General features: G+C 40.6%; 4 protein-coding genes across 10 annotated transcripts; 2 read left to right on the top strand and 2 right to left on the bottom strand.

Annotated features, from left to right (window-relative positions):
- The first annotated feature begins 1,016 nt into the window (after window positions 1–1,016).
- On the top strand, window positions 1,017–11,652 carry LOC111243414 (uncharacterized). Of its 3 annotated transcripts, XM_086977301.1 has the most exons (5): window positions 1,125–3,141; window positions 5,024–5,907; window positions 9,891–10,121; window positions 10,446–10,798; window positions 11,022–11,652. In XM_086977301.1, the coding sequence occupies exons 3-5, from the start codon at window positions 9,906–9,908 to the stop codon at window positions 11,149–11,151; spliced, it is 699 nt and encodes a 232-aa protein (XP_086833427.1). In that variant the 5' UTR covers window positions 1,125–3,141; window positions 5,024–5,907; window positions 9,891–9,905; the 3' UTR covers window positions 11,152–11,652. The 3 variants fall into 3 exon arrangements, with proteins under 3 accessions (XP_022644678.1, XP_086833427.1, XP_022644679.1); XM_022788943.1 differs by lacking the exon at window positions 5,024–5,907 and having other exon boundaries at window positions 1,017–3,141; XM_022788944.2 differs by lacking the exon at window positions 1,125–3,141 and having other exon boundaries at window positions 4,933–5,907.
- A 449-nt stretch (window positions 11,653–12,101) lies between these two features.
- aph-1 (gamma-secretase subunit Aph-1) lies at window positions 12,102–15,788 on the bottom strand. Its single transcript, XM_022788946.2, has 4 exons — window positions 15,648–15,788; window positions 14,355–14,602; window positions 13,824–14,074; window positions 12,102–13,672 (listed from the first exon to the last, which is right to left on the bottom strand). The coding sequence occupies exons 1-4, from the start codon at window positions 15,758–15,760 to the stop codon at window positions 13,505–13,507; spliced, it is 780 nt and encodes a 259-aa protein (XP_022644681.1). The 5' UTR covers window positions 15,761–15,788; the 3' UTR covers window positions 12,102–13,504.
- A 115-nt stretch (window positions 15,789–15,903) lies between these two features.
- LOC111243203 (U11/U12 small nuclear ribonucleoprotein 35 kDa protein-like) lies at window positions 15,904–21,615 on the top strand. Of its 4 annotated transcripts, none has more exons than XM_022788421.2 (4): window positions 15,904–16,017; window positions 16,764–16,963; window positions 17,264–17,359; window positions 17,614–21,615. In XM_022788421.2, exons 2-4 carry the CDS (start codon window positions 16,778–16,780, stop codon window positions 18,139–18,141), a joined length of 810 nt encoding a protein of 269 aa, XP_022644156.1. In that variant the 5' UTR covers window positions 15,904–16,017; window positions 16,764–16,777; the 3' UTR covers window positions 18,142–21,615. The 4 variants fall into 4 exon arrangements, with proteins under 4 accessions (XP_022644156.1, XP_022644155.1, XP_022644158.1 ...); XM_022788420.2 differs by lacking the exon at window positions 15,904–16,017 and adding an exon at window positions 16,024–16,402; XM_022788423.2 differs by lacking the exon at window positions 15,904–16,017 and having other exon boundaries at window positions 16,770–16,963; window positions 17,275–17,359.
- LOC111243202 (zinc finger protein 532-like) lies at window positions 17,074–22,087 on the bottom strand. Of its 2 annotated transcripts, XR_015319055.1 has the most exons (4): window positions 21,946–22,087; window positions 21,638–21,763; window positions 19,259–20,900; window positions 17,074–18,042 (listed from the first exon to the last, which is right to left on the bottom strand). XR_015319055.1 is itself a non-coding variant. In XM_086977300.1 (3 exons), exons 1-3 carry the CDS (start codon window positions 21,982–21,984, stop codon window positions 19,311–19,313), a joined length of 1,755 nt encoding a protein of 584 aa, XP_086833426.1. In that variant the 5' UTR covers window positions 21,985–22,087; the 3' UTR covers window positions 18,397–19,310. The 2 variants fall into 2 exon arrangements, 1 of the variants encoding a protein (XP_086833426.1); XM_086977300.1 differs by lacking the exon at window positions 17,074–18,042 and having other exon boundaries at window positions 18,397–20,900.
- Window positions 22,088–22,093: the final 6 nt, after the last annotated feature.

Here is a 22,093-nt window from a genome sequence, read left to right as displayed (position 1 = left end):
TATGTATCGACGCGAAAGTCGCAATTGATACAGACATTTTTGTGGCAAATCAATGTGCCGCACTGTCGCATAAACGGAAACACCTGATTTTGTAAAGTGGCTGCCGCTTGGAACTTTCACACTGCATTTTTTTTTGAAGAGTAAAAGCTTCCTCCTATCATTAACCTGTCTAAGCACGAGTATGTCGGCGTAAGACTCGATTACGGAAAGAGGACATCCATGTGGGGTATGCTTCTTTTTAATTTTTGACTAACTGATATCCTGCCAGTTATCTCAAACGACAAAGTGATTCATCTAGATATCAACCCTAAAAAACTTTTTCGCCTGTTTCAGCGCACATCTAATGGTCATACTAGAACACCACAATATGTGCTTCAGACTAAAGTTTTATGGAAAATAATATCTCTCAATGGTGGTTTCGCAGAAACTCGACCTAACGTATATTACAAACTGCGCTGCCAAAGGTGACTATTATGTACTGTGTTCTGCAGAATAATAATATGCTATCATGTGTGAAATACAGTGAGTCGTGCAGTGTAACGGCGTATATATACCTAAAAAAATATTAGTATGGAATGGAATTTTTATTGCTCTGCTTTTCAGTAACGGATACTGTGCATCAAATCTGCTCCACGCACAACGATTGTATAACATACGTTTCGTTTATTATTAAGTAGGATGATTCAAATAGCTGCAGATCAACATTAAACTAAAATTACGAAGCCAACGTAAACCGCGTGTATCTTATGCCAGGATGCGAAACAACCCTTTGAGATACGAAAACTATCATTTCATCCCTTTTCGTATTGTCTCCGTGATTGCGCGGTGGTTAACGTGTTTGCTTATTAAACTTAGGGATCCGTGAAGTGATCTAGATTTGAAACCGATGTAGTCACACTGCGTTTCAAGCTGCGAGGGGCTGGGGGCCTGAAGCAATACTTAACGAAAACAGCGTACGTAAAATTCAAATACATTTATTTATTGTTTTGTATTCTATTATCAACCGAATCCATAAATGAGTTATGACATTTCCGAATATCGAAATATTTTTTGCGTGATACCGAATCATACTTATCCGATGTAAACACTGACACTGTTACAGGTAATAACCCTTTTTAAGAGCCCCTATAACTATGGGTGACACACCTGGGGGGAGACAGGACAGCATTGTTCAGTTTAGGTAAACTTTCCAGTTATTTACTCGCTTCGTAAGAGTTCTATAGATATTTGGCCATTTCAGTTAAAGAGGCATTACTATTTATTAATACCAACTGTTAAATCAAACTGTATGTAATACGTAACAGTAACAATAATCGCATCGTGTATTCCCAAGCAGAAAGCGTCTGGTATTTTAGAACGGTATTATGCCTCTGCGAACAGCACTTCCATTCGTATATATCGTGATAAGTAGTGCAACAGCAAGCATCAGTAAATAACATCGCGGTTATTGCGGATAGTGTTTTCACAAAAGGCCCAGTCAGCGTCGTCAGAATCATGTGTCCATTTGGACGGCCGCTAGCTCATTAGTAGATCTATCTCATGTCAAGTGATTCTGATCCATAAGCACTTAACCCATTTATTTCACGATTGCAATCAGTGTAATGGTTACGATTACAAGAGGAACTGCATGCACTTCTAAGATCATTATAACCAATCGGTTGGAAGTCCTAAATGAAGCGTCATATTATAACCAGTATTCTCGTAGGAGAGTCATACTAATAGCGCCATGTTATCTAATGAAATAACGACCGGGAAATGCACGTTGGTTGACTGTGTGGATGTTCTCTACTTGATGCAGAATATCTAATAGGCTGACGTTTACCTCATTATAGTAGATTAAATTGTTATTTGCTGTTTTATTCGTTTTGCTGGAAAAGGCTACTTTTATTGGACCATTCTGGTTTTCTGCTTTGATTCGATTGTACTAGTTATTCTTTTTTTTTCGTTTCGTGTTTTTTTTTGCTGAATAATTCCGGCAGACGATGCAGCATCTGCAGTGATTGCCGACTAAGAGATCGGTACTTGTTCAACTTATGACTCTGCAATAAATATAGTGCTTTGGGTTTTGATCAATTCGTCGGTTACTATCAGCCAAGTAGTGGTGTCTAACCTATAATCATCGGTGACGACATTCTAATTAACAAATACACAAATCACTAAGTTTAACACCTGGTTTTAACCCCTGTTACGGCTGAAAGATTCCACGCACATAACTATCGTACATATAGGTACATAAACTAACGACACACCAAATCGCTATGCATTTTATAAAGCTGGAGCAGCCTAGCTTTTTGCTTCAGCACACAGTCGTACGCAACAGAATCGGCTGTCTACATTTTCAGCAGAATGACTTCCCACCAACTAGGTTGAGCGTGCAAGTGCTCTTACATTGTCGTGTCCTTGCTTTCACTTTGTACCAATATTAAACGTGTACTATCTAGATACTAGTTCGATCTTAACAAAAAATCAACAAATGATTAAAGTAATTATTAAACACCCATTATGACTATTAGCACCACAAGCAGTACTACCGGCAAACAGAGGATCCTTGATAGTTGTTATAATCTAATTCCGCTTTCACTAGTTACTACCAGCGCTTCTGTCGGTGTGGGTGCAGCGCTTCGAAACAGAAGACCCAGCAGTCAGAAGACGTCGTGATCGAGCTCACTGACACGTCCGCAGCTGTAGTTTATGCTTTCCGTTTTACGGTTGCTAGCCACCACGACGTCCGTAATGTTGCCATGTTATCGATTACGATCGGCCATCGTCTAACATTGCTTTACTGGGCAGGGAACGCTCAAGGCGATCTAAAACGTTGTCTCTCTTGGTCGATGTTTGTCCCATTTTCTCATGCAGCAGCAGCAACAGCAGCACCGGGCGACTAGTTGCAGTGTCGCCAGAGCACTGCCATCACCATCATACGTACGATCTAACTTGTGAGAACCCGCATGCGCAACGCGGTGAATAAGAAGAGACCGCGAAGGCACAAGAAATGAGGACCGATGGGATTGCTTGATGCCTGACAAAGGAAAACAGCCGGCCAACCGACAATGGTGGCCAGGAAAGGATGGAACGAATAGTGGTCGATCAGCTGCTGGAATTCGATCAGCAATTTACAATAGCTACATAATGCAATGTGAGGTGAATGTGATCAAAACTTCTTTTACCTATTTTTCTCTCTTCTTTGTGCCAATATTTTTAGCAGATGCAGAATAACGTCTGGGAGTCACAAAGGCAAAGCGCCGTTAGGCGGGCCATTAAGCCACAAGTAACCAGCTGTTGACGTACTAGTATTATCGTTGCAATACGATGTTTCGTTTCTTAAAATTATAATGTCTTTGCCATAAACACCTTATATAAATTCGTGCAGACGTAAAATGTTTTTCATTTAAAACTTTCCATAGTCACAGAGTCAGTCAGTCTGTATTGGCCTGGAGTTCGTTTTGGAACGGATTCTTACTCCAATGAGGACGTCAATCTCAGGATGAAATTAACAGGTGTAGGTCTACTCTACGAACAGCAAACACAAAACAATCTACACGTGATATTGCCTCAGCTTCGTGGTCATTTTAGGTTTAGTTAAATACCCTAGTTGAGGATACGTCTTTTTATTTAATAAATGGCATTGGAAAAGCTCTTAATTTAGTTAGAGGTACAAAATGCATTGCAAACAAAAAAGTGAAACATATTAGTCTCAGAATGGATGGCTAACAATAATCGTAATTATTTATTAAAATGCTCTGTGCTTAGTGCAAATGAAGTGCTGCTGCACCTTATGTTAAAGTAACAATTCGGTAAGTTGTAAAGCCTAAGTTGGCTGGCATAGCTTACGCGGCAGACTTGAAATTGCCCATGCGCTAAGTAACAAAGAAACGACTTTCACTTGTCGTGTTGACGCAGCAAGACATCAGTGCTTCCACGTTTCGGCTCGGTGACGTCACCTCCATCCGATACGCGGTAAGCTTTTGCGGCGCCATCGTTATTACCGGTTCAGTTGTTTCTTTGACAACGATTCGTTTGTCGTACAGTAATTACCACTGAACGCCCCAGTATGGGTATATATCAGTAATTAATCCTTATATTTTCTGATTTCATCTCATTCGAAGAATAAAAAATAAAGCGAGCTAAAATAGAAGTAAAAACATAAGAGGAAGCAGAGACTAGAACATGTTCACATGTTCGGAAAACAGGGTTACGACACATGTTATACAGAAAAGTAAAAGAGAACGCGTTTTCATTGTTAGAAATCGCTATTGCAGAGTTGAGGTGAACGTACTCAAATGTAGCATTGTTCATATAGAATATTTCTCTTTGTTTCATAAAACGAATAACACTTTGGCTTTTTTTCATATATGTTTTGCCATGTCCTTTTTGCCCCCTGGTTGACTTTGCGCTCTGCATGGCCCGAATTGTTTCTTGCACTCGAATCAGATCGGGCATGTGCAAAATTGCTAAAGCCCATGCTCACAGGCACAGTTGTCTGTATTTAAATGATTAGAGTAGACCAGTTTAATATAAACAAAAAGGCTGTAACTAAACGGGTTGCATCTAGCTACTCGCTCACCATAAGGTACCAAGTCTACCATCTTGAATAGGAAACATAATCTTCTCCATTATTGAGTTCCATAATAAAGTAGGTACTTTTTCTATTTGTATTGATATATTTGGGTTCGAGTGAATTAAGACTGCACGATTATGAAGATTAGCTCACGACCTTGCCTGTATGAAAGTAGAAGCAAAGCAACTGATAGACGACAACGCAAATTCTCATAGAATCCAGGGAATAAAAAAATTATTGTGAATCCGCGCAACTAAGTAAATCTTTGCTGCGTTAGGGTCCACATTATATATATATATATATATATATATATATAACGTATGGACGACGACGTATTCTTTTCATAGTATTTGAAATAAGCTCATAAAGGGACTTTGAGATATACCCTTACGTATAGCATCGTTGCTATGACACGCAGGCGTTCCGTTCTCTGATGCTGCCTGATAACACGTTATTCTGTTCCAGTCTACTTTGTGAAGCTTCTCCGCGCCATCCCTATTAGTGAATAGAAGCGATAAAATACTTTATGCATCCCATCATGTCGATGAAGAGTGCCTGTGTTTGTGCTACTGCGTACATGCCTGTCTGTCTGTCTGTCGGTTCGTCCATCGGTACGTGTGCGCGTGCACAAGTATGTGCTACGGACAGAACGAATCGAATCAGTGTAACAAGAGCAAAGAGACTCTTGTCCCACTTCTGCAGCGGCGACTTGGTCTTCTGACGCCGTCGATTGCCACTCTTGCTACGGCACTTTGTTCGGTAGTGGCACTGGCGTCTGTTTGCTGGTCGACCATTACACGACTGGCCGGTTGTGCACTCTTTCTGCCGGTTCTGGTTTCAACGCCAGATCTCGCTGCCACTGGCATCGTCGCCGACGTCGCCGTCGTCAAGCTGCATTGCACGGTCTGTTTTTCCTTCTGGCTTTTTTGCTCCCTGATGGTTTTCTTTTACGGGTCCTTCGCAGATAGCTTCTGCCGCGGCCATCGCTGCTGCTAATAAAGAAACAACAGCGGTTTCTCCGTTTTCCCGCTCGTCGTCTACGTCGTTTCTGGATCTACCACCGGTTCGTTCCGCCGACACCGCCAACACCCCTCACTCGCGCTACTTGTCCTGACGCTCTATATGTCTGTAGGCTGGGGTGTGCGCATCCGTGGTTCGGCCGTTGTTGCTGGTGATCGCTTGCTTGCCATCGCCCAACATCGCTGACGACATCGAAAGAGCCGGGTCAGTGCGCCAGAAGAACCGTCCCCGCATTCGATCGCTAGCACGGGGACAGTTACATTCTTCGGCTGGAGCAACTGTACTCAACAGCAGACGCGGCACACTGCGTAGCACTGCTCCCCAAACAGGTAAGTACTTTTATGACGATTTCGTACTGTTACGATGGTCACATGGGCAGCGGATACGCTAGTGAATCTAAAGAAGCGCAATGGAATCCGAAAAACGCGCGAGTCTCCTAGTACCGCCGGATACAGACCTATGAAATACGTGCAGTTCACTAGTTAGTTAGTGTACGTCAGCAAATTGTGGGCTGTGTGCGGAGAGCCTTTTTGAAGTTGTTTGACACAACTGGTAATGGAAGAACCTGAAAGCGCATTTGACCGTTGTCGCTATGTGGATGCTTTCATAATGGATTATTTGCCGCATTAACTTGCTCGTCTTCTGAGCAAGAAGAATGTGTAGATAGGGCGCATACTGACTGCCAACTGGGTGAGGAGTGCGCGAGTCACATTAATTGATGAATGTGCAGCTGTCAATGTGAACACCGACTTTGGGATGCTTCACATTGGATACCAGATAAAGGGAAATGTTACAGTTCAAACACGTCATAAGTTGAATGAATTTTTATAATAATGTGATATTCATAAACGTGTCCATTAAATTCTAAGCATAGGCAGATTTTTCTTTTAAAACAGGCCAGACATTACGCGCCTCGCATCTGTCTATCCAATTGTTCTGTTCAAGCTACAATGTAGCTTGTTTGCAAGCACAGTACTATTGTTAAGTATACTGCCAATGCTAGTCAGTCCAATATAACTGTCTAGACAACTTTTTAACTAAATTGGATTTAAAAGAGAAAAAAAGCCTTTAAGCGACCTGCTATCGGATTGGCTATCCACCCTAATGTAAAGAAAATCTTATCCTGCTAACAGATAGCAAATAGGGAGGCTTTGTGCTAATGAAACCTATTCGAGTACCTATTCGACACTAACAAAAAAGTTTAGCAGCTGGTCACTTTACAAATTCGCGGTTTATTAGACTCCACAGTTCCAGAAGTTAGAGGACAGAAGCTGTCAAGAAAATCAGGCATTTCCCGAAGAAGTCTACTTCCGAGTCACTGCATATTTTGCACAAATCTATATCTATCCGACAAGTTCTTTGTGTCAAAAGAGTGCAACATACAAGGTGTTTATCCTTCTCACCAGCTGACCTAGAACGATTACTTTTGGGGGAACTGAAATCGAACTTTTTAACTTAGAACTGATACTTTTATTAACTTAATTTAACCTGTTAACCGTGGAAGGCAAAGAAAGTCAACATGGTCAAAAATTGAAATATATTTTTAGTACAAGAGTGCATTCTGCTAGGTCATAACTAATGGCATTAGCATATTTACGGCTAGAGCCACAACGGAGTCTCACCAGAGTATCACATTAATCTTTCAATATCGGAGATAAACCATTTTTTGGATATAACATGTATTATAATTTAAGTGTTATTAACCGTTTTTTTTTTATTATAGGTATTTTGCTAAGAGTAAGATAGATTACCTACCGGAATCTGATGCTGGCCATCTTCACAATTTTTATTGTCTAAACAACTCGACAATGCTGGCGCTATCGAAATGTCATGCTGAAAACTATAATGAAGTCAATCATTAGCTATATTTTTTTACTACATGAGAATCACCGTATGATCGATAATAACTTTTATAATTCCGATACATGAAGATTCTGTAAAGCTGTTTTTCAAGCAATGTTCATGAAAATGAATTAAAACTGATGTAAAAACTACTTTGTTATGTAAATTTTTCACTAAACAATTTTGTGTTGTATGCCGCCGCGGAGACTCCACGCAGGGCGCGTTAGCAGTCGACTTAAATATATTTAAACATTCTTCATGACAGACTTGATCAAGGAAATACATCAGGCAGAATGTTTAAAAATTAAGCTTTAATATACTGCTATCGTTACTATTTCTTATAGACCATCATTAGAGAACTTTAAAAAAAATTAGAAAAGAACAATCCTTTGTAAAAGTTTTTTGGCCTATTTGGGCACCACTTTTCAACCCCAGTCAACTCACGTTTCTACGGTATCTACAGCAAACAGCATTTTTAATTAAGAGCACAGATTTGTTTAACTGATATGGATAACCAATTAACAAAGAATAATCTTGCGTCTCCTTGAGAACGTACATACTTCACGAAAGAACCAGATAAGCTTAACGTTATCAGTCCATAACCTTTAATAGCAGTATCGAAAACCACGTCTTCGTCGGTCTATCATAGTTGGTACACTGCAAGTTGCTAAAAAAGGGCGGAAGAGACAAACAGCATTTCCATTGATCATTGTTAGCGAACTACAGGCTTCAAATCTGTTCTTCCATTTTGTAAAGTTCCAATATTATAGTTTAGTGTAGTTTATCTTTGATCGAATCACACCTGACGTATAGTAAATGTCGTGACCTTGTATTATATTCTAATATGTGACGATAACTATTTCTTAATATCTATGCTCAACTTAACCAGTAAGGCTCACTCGAAGCTTTGTTACCAAGTGCAATGATTTTACGGTGTTCTCTAAAAAGTCGCTCATTACTCAGCCTAACTATTAAAGTGCAACAAGCGTGGGAAGTTACTAAATAATAGAAAGGCAAGCTAAGAATGTGTCCAAGGGTACCATTTATGCATCTACTAGTCTATAATTTGGGCAGACACAAGATGTACACCGCCCAATTTTGACCTGTACCGCAATTAGATACGATAGAAGCACGCAAAGGTTGCCCCTAACGGATCGATTTAGATAGGTGGAATTTAAACCGAGTACCCCAAACCTTTAATGATGTCTAAAATTATGATTTAACACATTAATTTTAAAGATGTCTTTGTGACTTTGTAAACATACTTACACGTCGTGAGCCATCATCCGGGGACTTTCTCGATACGGCTTTTTTAGTCATTTTGTTCAACTTGGATGTTTGCCACAGTTAACAGTAGAATTATATATGAAGAAGGCTATTCTCTATTCCACCGCTAATCACGGTTAATTGAGAGACGATATTAAGCTTTTCATCGAGTAAAGTGCATCATATTAATATAAAAAGCAACATCAGATACTGTAAAAATCCTATAATTTTAGGCGAAGCAATCTAATCCTACCGACATAGCATATGGATGGATCTTGACGTCAACACTGTTTTTCCCAAATTATTGTTTAGTCAAACGGGCCACTTCTTTTTGATGCTCTGTATTGACCACAACTCCATTGTGTTATTTAAGCCAATTTGCCAATCGACAAGCCGACAATGAGCGGCTCCTGGCGAATAAACAGTGAAAACTCTCCGGCTTTCTCATCGGGCTCGATTATGTTAATGTCCGCCCGCTACACAAAAGAAGATTAACTCAAGTAAGCACGACCAACGCGGACTAATCTTAACTGTACTAGTACTGCCACTAGTGGTAATAGTAAACTGTCCAGATAGACACGCTATGCAAAGTGAAGCAGCGTAACTTTTTGAGAAGCAGAGAAGATCCGGGAGGCATGCACGCAGACAGTTTTACTTGTTGGCCAATGGCTTCGCTCGCCGGAATTTTTGCTCCCATTACTTGCGGTATTGGGTCAAGCGCAAATTGTGACTGGAGCGGTTCTTCACGTAACGCTGGTAGATGGGTGTCGTTGTAGGGTGACCACCATAACTGATAGCGGCATCACCGCGTCGGATGAGTTCACGTTGGCTCATAGGACATACAGGTCAACAATAGCAGCAGTACCGCGTGTTTTGCTCATCGTCATAACATTGTGCTGGATGCTTCGACAAACTTCAAAGGGCGTTTCTTACCAGTTTCTCTCTCATTCAAGCGCAATTCAATAGTGAATTTAAAGAATGAGACATCTTGAAGCAAAACCAGATGCAATTTTGCAAATGGTAGACGTTAGATTATCTGCGTCTTCATTCGTTATACTACAACAGAAGCAGAAACAACCATCGTCGCCTCAATAACGAGAACGTTACGCGAACGACGCCTGTGCTAAGTTGTGAGGATTAAGTACACTTTATACCAATTCCGTTTAGCGCCGAAAGAGAAAGTGACACTGGTGTATCATTACAGTTTTCAGTTGTTGAGATGAGGGCGTACGTAACACTGTTCGTGGGGGTCACTCTATTAGCTGCAACGGTGACCGCAGCTGGTGAAGAGGAATTAGCCAGCGCACGGGAGACTAAATCTGTCAAGGTAGCCCGTTCTCCACGAATCGAGGAACGTCGTTACAAATTTCATAATTCTATGAACAAGAACTCTGTCGGTGCAAGCTCGGAGGCCGTAGAACTCAAGGCGCAACAGGTACAAAAGACAAAGCAGATACAATAATAGATGTGGATGTAAATTGTCTCATACGATATTCTATTCTCATTTCATCAAAGGAATCAATTATTTACTTCATAGGGGAATTTGGTTAGCGAATTAAGAAAACAAAGCGTTGGTTTATCTGAGAGACTTTACCAAGTGTAGTGGGGAAATTACTCCGTTAGATACATTTGCCGTGATGTGCATTCCACTGTTTGTGTGGATTCCACTGAAATAGATTGCGTATAGACCATACAGTTGACATTCTTATGAGGTAATATGTGATGTGTCACGACGTCTTCGTTTTCTTTGCATGGGCAGGAGGTGAGCAAGTTTATGAATACGCGCAACCTGATTAAGACGGCTATCAAACTAGTCTTTGGTTCCGATGAAGAGAGCGCAGCCACGTCTCGGCAAATTTTGAACCTCTTAGTCACAGTTCTTGATATGGTGAAGACAACGTTTGGTGCTCGAGCTCGTGCTGCTCACCAGGGCCGTGGACTCAATGGGGCCCTTGATGATATCACAATCGCGGGAGCATCAATGATGAAGGGCCTCCTAAAATCAGCCATGGCAAAGGACGAGAACTGCATGCAACGCTTTTTGTGTGAGGCTTCAAAGGATGCTGTGAAAGAAGGACATGAACTCGGTTACCTCGTTGCCCAGTTTGGAGGGTAGGTAACCCTTGTTTAGGGAACCGAACGTAGTGAAAGTACCTAGTAAACCTTATCGTAGTGAGAACATACCGTAAAACTGACACCGTCCGTAACATTTTATCCACTAATTCAAACAATAGCTTAGAAAAAAAAAAGAAAGTTGTTCTTGGAATAAATCAATGCGTGAAGAACAAAATATCAATAAAGACATAATTTTTTTGTTCATCTGTACGTCTTTCAGATATGCCGCTAGCTACGCGCTGGAGCGCCAGAAAAATTTAAAATTCGATTTTAGCTACAACGCGACTCGTAGTGGCCGCTCCGGTGATGACTGCTTTACACTTTACCAAACGTGTAACGAGGCGGTTTAGAATGATCTGCATGACCTATAATGTTAGCTAATTCGTCAATGGAGTTGATGATAATGAATGTAGTAGAGGTTGCACAGCGAAAGTAGTTCGCACATACAAGCTGTCAGTCGCTATTCCTGAGAAAACAGTTTTATCGTTAGTTTTTACCAAACTACCCGATTGTATAAGACTGGCAGTACTTCTCATCGCTGTGAGCAGCCTTTTAGAGTCTTAATCGTCGAAACTATTCATTTCCGATTTTTATGTACCGACAACTGAGATACAATAAGTAAGCGCAAACTCCAAAATTAAAAAAAAATATAAAAACCATCCATTGCAAATATCAAGTCATCTCTTCACATACCAGTCAATCCTAATGACTACCCTATTTATTGCTCCATTTCACAACTTCATTTTATTTACAAGGAGGAAGGAAAAGAAGATGCAGACATATATCTTAATTATTTTAACGGATGCTGCGATACAAACGACGAAAAAATAAAAGATGAAAAATGAAACGTACGGCAATGTCTCACTTCCTTAAATTATTGGCATGTGTGTGTTCTTCTATGCTTGGGTTATCTATTACTACATATATACAACTACTTCTCATAAGGTTCAATACTAACATTTTTTAAGGGCCAAAAAAGTAAGTTTTCTCAACGTTTACTGTCTGACAATAAAATACCTCAAAGCTTCTAACTTACCCGGTCAGAAATACTATGGCATTAACTGTCTTTGTCATCTTTACAACGTCGAATAGATTCACCTATGGAAATTCAAAATAAACAGTCCATCCACTGCCTCTAAGTGTGAATTAAAGTAGCAATGAAATAGGATAGTAGCATTACATTACAAAACGCGACAGCAATGGCGTTTACCACCATTAGAAAAAATTCCAGTATACCAAAAAAAACAAGAAGAATGTTATACTTTTACGTACAAAACTATTAGGAAGATAATAGCATCGATTAGAATGTTATCTATATAATCGAAAATTTATTACTTATACACCAGTTTGATTTTTACTTGATGTGATTGAATTTACAATTGTGGATATGTTACATATATAATAATCTTCGTTATATCATTGCTATAGTTACCAAGTATTTTTTTTGCGCCTTCTACTTCCATCCCTTGGTTGTTTTGCCTTGAGGCACCGTCACTGATACGGTCCCATTTAATGTCAAGCAACAAACTAAATCATTTTAGGTAAATAGAACTGTCAGTTCGGTAGGTTCCAATTCCATACATGAAAATCTTACCGTATGTGCATTAGGTGTAATTAGATGAATTGCTTGCAAATAGAGTTAGAATCTCGAAGTAGAGCATGCCTCAATAAATGTATGTACTCTCTCTGTATTTTACGATATGAAACGACTGATCTAGCAACATCTAATTTTTGTCACTGTAGTCTGAGAAATGCAGAAATTCAATTAATTCATCGAGTTAAGCTTCGTTCTTCTATACACAGTAGCTAAATGTCGACCGCCTCCTGTGATCAGAACACAGAAAAAGTTACAACTCCTGGATTATGAGTAATTTGTATCGTTTCATACACAACCCATGTTTTTACAAGTACCATTTTGAATTAAACTTTGTTGAGTTCTGTCGTAAACATTTACCCCGTTACCTGATCGCGTTTACTCCATTGTATTAGACGACAGCCTTCGTCGCCCATCCATACTGGCGCTAGAGGCCTCAGGCTCTAAAGATGAGAGACACGAACAGTATTGTTATACTTTTCGCTTGTCTTCCGGCGGATTTTTAGACCACCAAAGACTGTTATATCAACACTGCTTTTACAGCTTATCTTACTGTTATCATTGCGCTGTCATTGGACTAGACAAGATCGTCGATCTATAGACTGCAAATAGCCATAGCAACGCCGTTACAATAGTGCCGCACTGCCTGAAGTCGTATTACAATTCGATTGTAATACTGTCACTGCTTACTTATACAATACTGATGTACCGTATGTATCCAGTAGTTGCTTTTCAGACAATGGAATATATTGAGTGGAGTGCTAGATGTATAACAGCATTCTCAGCTTTCTAACAGTAGTGATAAATAGCCTACCAAGGAGACGATTATAATAAAAGGTAAAAAACCCCACCATTTGTCAGTCAGCATAACTTGTATCCTTTAAAATATCACCTATAAGGAGCCGACCCCTATTCCGCATTAACAATAACGCAAGCCGTCTTCAGAGTAGCCATTTTGTGAAAGCAACTTCCTTGTACGTTATCTGTGGTTTTCGACGTGAGGGGCTTGTTGTCCAGTTTGCATCGTTACCCTGCATAAGCGGTGTTGGTGGCCAGTCAACAAAGCAGACGGACCACTCGGGAACTCAGAAATGCCGCAATCTGACTTTCTATTGAAGCGATGACCGTCTACTACTCTCTGATCGTCGTGCAAAGATCAGGCCCAATCTCCGAACCTGTCCACCTGCACAGTGGAATGCAGCTCCAGCGCAGAAGAGTGTTATCAACGTGATGGGAGCCAGTGAGGCCACGTATACCTCGCCCGCGTTGAAGAGTGTCTGCGCGGAAAGAGAAAAGAAAAACATTAAATAACATGATTAGCAACTATTCAATTACCGTACGTATTGTAAGTGCTATATATGTTTGTACCGCGTATTTTTATGTTCCAGGATACAAAAAAGCTAGGCATAGAAAGAAAGGCAGACTTACAACCAACGAACAAGTCAGATGCAGCAGGATTGTCGCACAAGCCAGAAAGATATTTTTTGTATCGTATGCGTGGAACAACATCACGCCCCAAGCGGTGTTCAGAAATATGAAAAGGCATGTTGTAAACGACGAAGCCAGGACGAACCATTCAGACTGGCCGAATAATCCGACGGAAGCTGGTCCCCCGATTTCTGCCAATACATTCATGAGCGAGAACCCTCCGGAAATGGCGCCAAAGCCGAGGCCGGACACTGAAATGATCAATGGTTTCCAATAGTTATCACTCGATTCAGTCTTGTTATACCAGAGTAAAAAAAAGAAGCAACGTATCATGTAACTTATTATCACGTAACTTATTAATTTTATGTTTATCATAATAGCGTAGCGATTTAAAAAAAATAGATCAGGTCAGATAAGTAAAAATAATATGACAGGCTGATTATAGCCGGAAAAAAATTTAAAGAAATTGTATACAAAATGCGTGCTTGACGCATGTGACAAATGAAACTGAATAACTGCCTATGCGCTTACCATAAGCAAGTGTTTGCCTAGAATCTGACACGACATTTCCGTCCGTACCAACTTCTGTGACCTTCTTTAAGCCAACTTCAGCTTTTCGCAAGATTTTATAGAATAAATAGCGAAATAATTCTTGAAATAGAACCGCCTCAATTACGCCGAAGGGAACTAGTTTGCTAATATCTGACGGCCGGAATATTGCCACCGTGCAACACCACAAAATCGACGAATGTAACAACGATACTAGCCAGAAGAATGCTCTGTAACGGAGACACGATAGAAATGCGCGGCGAAACAAAAGATTACGAAGGTGCTGTATTGTTCAGTATTTTGTAGGAAGTTGAGAACGGTATTTAAAATACCGAAATATTCGTTACTCGACACAAAACACTGCGGTATTTTGCAACACTTCTTTGAATGATAGGATAGCTTTTGAGAGCTTTGGTTTTTTATTGACTAAATAGGCTAGATTGGATTGTTGGTATGTTAGCTGCAAACACATCAGGCTGAGTTAGAAGCATGATAAGAAGTAAATGGATTCCACCCTTTTAAAGCACTGGGTCACTAAGAACTGATCATCTTCTTTCGTTAAAGGTTAAAGTAGCAATTCTCTGCGGTTAAAAAAACGTGAATTAACATTAACAAGAAAATTTAAGATGCAGTGAAAATAAATGTAAAGCGAATGGTCTCTACTTATAATAACTTGTTTCTATCTGTTAAGAGACTTTTTTTTTCACCTTTTTTAAATTTTATTTGTTACAGTTAGAGGAGATATAGCGGCTTCTTACTCGTCTTTTGAAGCTTTATATATATTCATATTATTTGTTATTATTCCAAACGAAATGCTCAATATTGTTTTCTGGTGTCTTATTTGAGTGATTGGCTTAGCCGTCCCTATAAGACTGCACTGCACAATAGCTTGCGGTTGCTTTAATAAGTGAGTGAATCATGAAAGCCCAGCCGGCCTCTGGATGCATTAATTTCAAAACCAACGACTATTTACCATGGTATCCATACATGTTGCCATTTTTTGTTTATTAGTACTTTTATTAATAATGATGTAGTGTTATCATACTTCCTTTTTTCTATAGGGCAGCAGAAGTGTAATGCTTATTTTATAGATTGATACTGAATACGTGTTCGAATTGACCATATCGTATAATGCTCGTCTATCCAGTATGTCGTAATGGATACGACTGCAAATACATTCACTCTGCTATAATTTTCTGAAACGATGCTCACAGCTAGATCTAGCTAGAATAACTTACTGGAAGTGGCACAGTAATAGCGATAGAAAATACTTACGCAGTTATGAAGATAATCACTCGGATAGGGCACGAAGCAATCGTAATGCAGAACATAGAAAACGACGGCCCAAAAGCCACCAGACTGCAGCCAACAAACTCCGCTAACGCCATTTCTGCATACGAAGCAGCAGGCGCGGCGAAGCTCAACAGTGTAGAAGTCAATCAAACACTTAAACCTAAGGCACAGTCCAAAAGTACAGTTAGTATTTTTTTCTTTCTTTCGTTAATATTTAACTTCACTACACTGATATACTGTTGCGGTTTCAGTGGGCTGTCATAACATGACAAAAGCGGATACGTCGTCTGCTATTTTGGGTGGCTTACCATCTGTTCAGCTCCGTTGATTTGGACGGCGGTGTAATCATTTGGTGCGTACTACCGAGGAGCAGTGTATTATGAAATTTGTGCGGAAAGGGAAGGAGAGAAGTAGAATCAGAGTATAGCTATATATATATAGGCATACGAATTCAAGGAACGTGCTGTATATTTTTGTTGAATAGTAATTTGTGCGAGTCTAGTTATAGTAAAAGTGTTCTAAAGTAACATGTGCTTTCAACCAGAATAAAGAGCAATATAGTTTTGAAGCTGCTACCTATATTTACTTTTTGCGGTTCGAGATCCCCAATAGTTCAGAGATAAATATTCAATTTTCTTGAGCTAATCAATTACCAAGTAATCAATATAAATTGTAACAACATCTCATGCGATTCAGTGTACTGGTATAAGCCGAATAATATTATTAACATCATGCACGTAAGTTTAGTGATACGACCATGATTCGAACTGAAACATTCTCGAAATTATCTATGCTATGTAAGCTAGCAATTACAAACGCGAATTGACGTAAAACAATGGCGATTGCCTCAGATCATAAATTATTTTGCTATACATTATTAAACAAATCTATCATTTTCGTAGTCGTAAAATTTCGAAAACCGTGAAACCATTATCAATGGAGGCCAAAATATATACGGTCACAAAATATATTTATGGTACGATAATACATTATTACATGTTAACGGTATATGATCTAAATGTCAGCTAGATTTAGCTGCTGCGTACGATGTAACTCTAAGCAGCTTCTGAAGAGTGTCTCAATTTGTGTTTACTTTAGGAGCGTATGTAATTATGCAGACATCAAGGTCGGCGTATCAGGGCTGCATTACGTATCAAGAATTTTTCAGCGCTAAACACGGGCGATCTAGGTCCTCCAGGCGATATAAATTCGATCAAACCTATGACCCAATCGTAGCGGGTACAAAGGATGGGTCAGGAAATTTCATCAACGATAGAGCAATTATCCGGGCCTTTCAGGCAGGTATTTTTCTACTGATTGTTTTCCTCTTTATATGCTATTTTTTTTAAGGAATCGTTTATGTTATATTTTCAGTAAAGTACTTGAAGTTAATGCATTGCCAAGACGGTTTTTACCAAGAAATCCTTTATTTGTCGGAAGATACAAGAACAGCCACAGCTTAAAAATTTTAACTAAAAGTGTAGAGGCCACACGTGATACTTTCGTAGTATTCTGGAGTTTCATGTCAGTCTCTTTAAAGATGTCCTATTTTGCTCTAATTTTGCTATAATATTTACGTAAACTTAATCTGCAATTAGGCAAATTTTAGGCCGCCTGCGTTACAAAGTAACCCGAAAAAGACCGTATTTGTTGGAAGATTACAACTAACAGTGACTGAGGATCAAATCCAGCAGGTACTTAAGTATATTTTTTTCATTTTAATATACATATAATAATGAATAAATCCGCTAACTGAATTACTAGTTTTAGTAATCGACCGAATTACATACAGATGTTACAGAAATTTGTGTTTTAAATTGTCATAAAATCATTGTATTTTTCTAACGTCTTGTATTTGTACGTTTTCTTTGCATTGCGTGGTTGATTTTTAACGGACCACGATTCGATTCTCTTTCGATTTATTTTGTTTTCCGTTCATATCCATTAGCTCTTCTCGAAGTGCGGCACTATCAGACATATTCGCCTTGTGCACAATCTGATAACTGGTGCTTCACGTGGTTACGCATTCGTAACATTCAAGCACTCATCAGGTGTCCGAGCAGCAATGGAAATGCATGGAACCATCGTAGACGGTCGTTCGATCCTAGTCGAGCTTGAAGTGGGCAGGACACTTCCTGGCTGGAAACCACGGCGTCTTGGCGGGGGTTTCGGAGGCCGTAAGGAAAGCGGCCAAATGCGTTTTGGCGGAAGAGCTTGTCCTCATCAGGCCGCAAGAGTAACTGCTTCGGTTGGGGAACGTGTACGGCTGGACTCATTAGGTAGAACTACTCACGATCGCCCGTACTCTGCAGCGAAGAGAAGACGCAGAAATGATAGGAGTCAAAGTCGATCCCAGAAACGGAGCGCTCATTCACCTCTGCAAAAAAAACATTTTTCAAGTGGCTCAGTTACTTATCATGTAGAAGACCGATCGCCATCTTCAGGCCCAAGGAATTCCAGCAGCAAAAAAAAATAAAAGAGGATAAAAACTGCCCTCGAATTTTGATAGAAACTGTTGAGATCGAACATGAAATGATACAGTATGTGAGTTGCTAGAAATGATTCACCTATCAATCTATCACTATCGATGAATGTAGTCCTGTTCGTACCGATACTAGTTACCTAGACTTACTTCGAAATTATTGATAGATCTACACATCGGTAAATGCAAATACAGGGTGTGAAGCGGGTCATTCTATGGGAAACCGACAAAAAATAACGCCTTCAAAAATAACTTTATGTAATTTATTTTGTCCTGTAAATAGACATTTGAATAGCGACGTTTATTCTAGAATAAGGAAGGTAAACAGCTCCAAAAAAAAATTACTTTTTGCAAATCATAAACTATCGATCAGATTATGGCCTAAATTTGGCAGACTCTAATAACAATTTTCCTGCCTCTTAATTGTATCTTTATCAAAGGTCAAAGAACGGGCAAGTTGACAATATTGAATTACTCTGTTTTTTATACTCATTTATATTGATTCGACAAACTTTCATAATTATTTACCATAATATATAAAGAATGTACAAAATATTTTGAAGTTGGATGCGAATTTTGTTTTGGCGTGCGCAAAACAAAATGCCACCAACGTATAACCTTGAACGTTCATATGAACGAAGCAATAATTTACACTTTCATAATTCAATTACAGTGCACGCCTTTTGAGTTTTGATAAATCTAACTCTGCGAGTTCAGTTTTCGTCGGTTCGTCTGTTCGATTGGTGCAATTGTGATTGTATTATTTTTAATGAACACATCCCTGCTAAGATACTTACTAGCTTTCAAACATACAATAATTCTTTCATATCGGAATTTCAGCATTACATTTAACGTACAGACACACACATGCGACGTATGACTATATATATATATATATATATATATACGTCCTCTTCACATTTTTTAATGGAAATACCTGACCAAGTAGTTTTTTCCTTTTTCATGATAATGTTGTTGTTGTGAAAATGGTACTAGTTTTTAACCGACCCGGTCATAATATCGCTGAAATTCTACTAACAGCTACTGCTACTATTAGTGATACTAATACAACTGATATCCGTCGTTTAATACGCGATACGTCGAGACAAACCTCCTCTATACATCATCCAAGCCAATATTTCTCCTAGCTGTCTTGACTGTTATCAATTCTTTCGTTGTTTGTTGTAACTCTTTAAGAAGGCTGTTCCGTGCGTCCGCATATGAAACTCAAGGGCCTTTGCGTCCGCACAGCTGAGGTTGCACACTGGGCATTTTGGCCGTTGGGGTTTCTTATCAGCCGTTCCTCGAGCCTGTCGACCTTGGCTAGTCGTCGTAGCCGGCCCCTGGCCATGCGCACCCTGCGTATTGGTGCCGCTTAGGGTCTGGCCTTGAGCGGCTGAGCCGCTACCTGCGGCTCCCTCTTTTTTTGTAATCAACGCCACGAGTTCTGCGACCTGACGTAGGTGGTCGGTTACTACAGCAGCTTTTACCGCTTCATGGGCGGCCGGCAAATGTTCGCTGAGCGCGGTCTCGTCGGCGAGATATAAACCGCAATCTGGACATTGGTGCGCCGTCTCACCTTCACGGTGCAAACGAATATGCTGCAAGAACTGTACTCGATTGGTAGACTCGAAGGCGCACTTGACGCAGCGAAGCAGAGTCCCTTGAGCGAGGGTATACGCGGCCAGTTGTCCAGCCTTGTCTCCCTTCTCGGCTCCTGCCCCTCTGGCCTTTCCCTTGCTGTCCTTGACGCCAATAAGAGCAACGTCTATCCGACTGCGATCCTCGGCTGCGGCCATGACGTCGGCAAACAGGGGTTGCCATGCATGCTCCGCCTTGTGATGTTCGTGAATCGCCAGCTGGTCGGTGCGGAGCTGTCGGCAGACGTGACAGCGGAACACGAATTTGGCACAGGAAGACGTATGAATGGAGAGGAAGTGCTGGATTAGCATTTCGGTGTCGGCGAACACGCATGCTTCGCACATCGGACACTTGATCACCGACACTGGCGTAGCCGTCGCGTATGGGTGGCTCTTGCTGCTGTGGCTAACGAAGGCGGACGTGTCGCGAAACGCGAGCGAGCACAGCGAGCATTTGTACAACATTTGTACGTGAGCATCGGCAATGTGTGTAGCTAATTCGCGATCTCGGTCGTGAACGGCGGGACAGTTGGGACACTGAAAGACGAGGGCACGCTCACGATGATGGCATAGACCGTGCACATGTTGAAGGAACTGTTCGGGTGGGGTGTCGCGCGGCGCCATTTTGCCGCATTCCGGACAGACAAAGGGCGGGCTACCTGCGTGTAGGCGCCAATGAGCCTGTTGCGCACAGCGGGTTGGCATACGTTGGCCGCACGTCTGACATGCGAGCTTCAGTCCAGTAGAAAATGTCATGTGCGCTTCGAGCGAGTCGTCGGCGCAGAACACCTTGCATTCATGGCATGTACGTGTGGCGCGAATTAACTCTTCAGCGGTGAATTTGCCACTCGACGGCGCTAACGTATCGGGCGGAGCTCGTAAAGTCACTGGCAAACCGGCAATATGTGGTCGAACCTCAACGACAGTCACTCCCCATGCTACTTCTGTGTCGCACAATCGCATCACGCCTAGCACCTGGCACGGGTTGTAGCAGATGTGCACAATATTACACTTGAGGCAAGGAAGGCGCACCTCAATTGAGCGCCGCTGCAGGTGCTCCTCTAGTCCAGCCTCACTCATTAACTTCAGGCCGCACTGTGCACACTCAAATTTCTGGAACAGTAAAACAAAATGAGGGGCATACATTATATAATAGAACATATATTCCTTTACTCTGCTAATACCTTTATTTGGCTACAGTCCGTTTTAATATCTTTTCGCGATTTGTCACTCTATAACTAACGTTTGAAGATGCGGTAGCATCTCGTTCAGGAAGGATATACTATAGTAAAATTACTACGCAACTTGAGTATCTAACATTTAAGACAGAGAATTCGATTACAAATAGGCAGATTTTCAAATAAGCCATCATAGCAAATTGAATAATTGCATGTTGAGCACGTTGTCATTTCAACCGCCAAATTCGCACTGTAGTGGGAATGCTAGACTCGGAATCGTAAGCTTTCAGATTCAAAACCCAGTTTAAATTGTTTTTTTTTTTACTTAAATCAATTCAGCACACAAGTTCGACGTAGTATATATTGTGTTTCCTTATTCATATCTTTAATCTATCTTGCACGCTGGACTTTTTATCAAGTGCCAATAAAACTGCGCACGGGCGTTCCTGCAAGCTAGGCATTTAAATAATTGCTTAAGAGGTACCTTCGTAATCTATATCGTACTAAAGTTGCTGCTCACAGCGTTATGGGCACTGTGCTATTAACGGTGATATTGGTGCTGAAAGACTTCAACTCTGCGTAAAAACTAAAGTGTCGAAATTATACGCCAAGCTTAATAAAAGTGTATAAATTACCACATTTCAAATACATCATTAAGTTAGTGATCACTACCTTATCAGAAAGGCCAACTTGAGATTCCTTAACTTTACCAATGACGTTGGCCATCCAGTCTTCCTGATAGTCCATGAAAACCATAGGGGCTTCGGTACGTCCTGACACCTTATCTAGCTCCAACCCCTGAAGGGATTCATATGAAGCATAGCATTATTATTTTGGCAACAAGTAATTCGGAGAGTATCTGCATATACAAATATCAAAAGAAACATCCTGAAATATAAACAATGATCCACAAATACACAGGAAACAAAATAACAGCATATGTAAATATAAGGCTATTTAGCCGTTTTGCAGGAACCTACCTGTGCCGAGGTGCCCGGCTTGCCGACTACGGCGCTCATGTCGCCCACAGAGTGCCGCGTACGGGACAGTGTGTCCTCTAGCGACTACTGGACCAAAACAAAGCTCTTCCTACCCAGTTTTCCTAATTGCCGTCTAAAGTTCCTTAAC

This window comes from Varroa destructor, unplaced genomic scaffold (genome assembly GCF_002443255.2).
Source record: "Varroa destructor unplaced genomic scaffold, Vdes_3.0 BEIS01000001.1, whole genome shotgun sequence".
Classification (NCBI taxonomy): Eukaryota; Metazoa; Arthropoda; class Arachnida; order Mesostigmata; family Varroidae; genus Varroa; species Varroa destructor.
The sequence above is the reverse complement of the archived record's forward strand: the minus strand, read 5'-3'. Positions and strand labels throughout refer to the sequence as shown.